Source organism: Phaethon lepturus, unplaced genomic scaffold (genome assembly GCF_000687285.1).
Source record: "Phaethon lepturus isolate BGI_N335 unplaced genomic scaffold, ASM68728v1 C13305190, whole genome shotgun sequence".
NCBI classification, from domain to species: Eukaryota; Metazoa; Chordata; class Aves; order Phaethontiformes; family Phaethontidae; genus Phaethon; species Phaethon lepturus.
In genome coordinates, this window is record NW_010572822.1 from 1 (window position 1) to 554 (window position 554).

The 554-nt window shown below is 69.1% G+C and overlaps 1 protein-coding gene across 1 annotated transcript; it reads right to left on the minus strand.

The window, feature by feature from the left end:
* Positions 1 to 239: 239 nt before the first annotated feature.
* On the minus strand, positions 240 to 530 carry FAM167B (family with sequence similarity 167, member B; the record flags this gene model as incomplete). The annotated part of the gene is made up of 1 exon (XM_010295571.1): positions 240 to 530. A coding segment is annotated over exon 1 (291 nt), but the record flags the coding sequence as incomplete, so codon positions are not given.
* Between the last annotated feature and the right edge of the window lie 24 nt (positions 531 to 554).

The window sequence follows — 554 nt, forward strand, 5'->3', positions numbered from 1 at the left end:
GGCAGAGCTGCGGCACCGCAGAGCCTTGCAAAAATCCGCATACGCCGGCTGAGCTGGGCAAAGCGGCAAAGCACCGCGCTGCGGCCGGCGTGCCCTGGCCCCGGCACATCCCGTCGCTGCAGCGTGAGGTCAGGCTGCAAGCACAGCTTCTGCACGGGGGAGCCCTGCGACCTCATCCCTGCCCTGGGGTCAGTCCTTGCCCACCCCTCGCGCCCCCCATCCCACCAGCAGCTACTCACCAGCTCCATCCTAAGCCACTCCAGAGCCGCCTCCACGGTGGCGAAGCCACAGATGCCACCATCCCACTCGTTCTCGGGGTGCCCAGGGCCCTGCTCTGCCCCCCGCGCCCCCCCGGGGGTCCGACTGCGCCAGGGCTGCCCCCGCACCCGGGCTTCCCACTCCAGGTAGGAAGGTCTCCGCGTCTGCAGCTTTAGCTTGGCCGTCAGCGCCTTCACACTGTCCAGGCTCTCCTCCTCCCAGGTGGGCTCCTCCTCGCCCAGCTCCTTGAACTTCAACTGGCCGAAGGGCATGGTGGTACCCACCGGAGCGCCCCA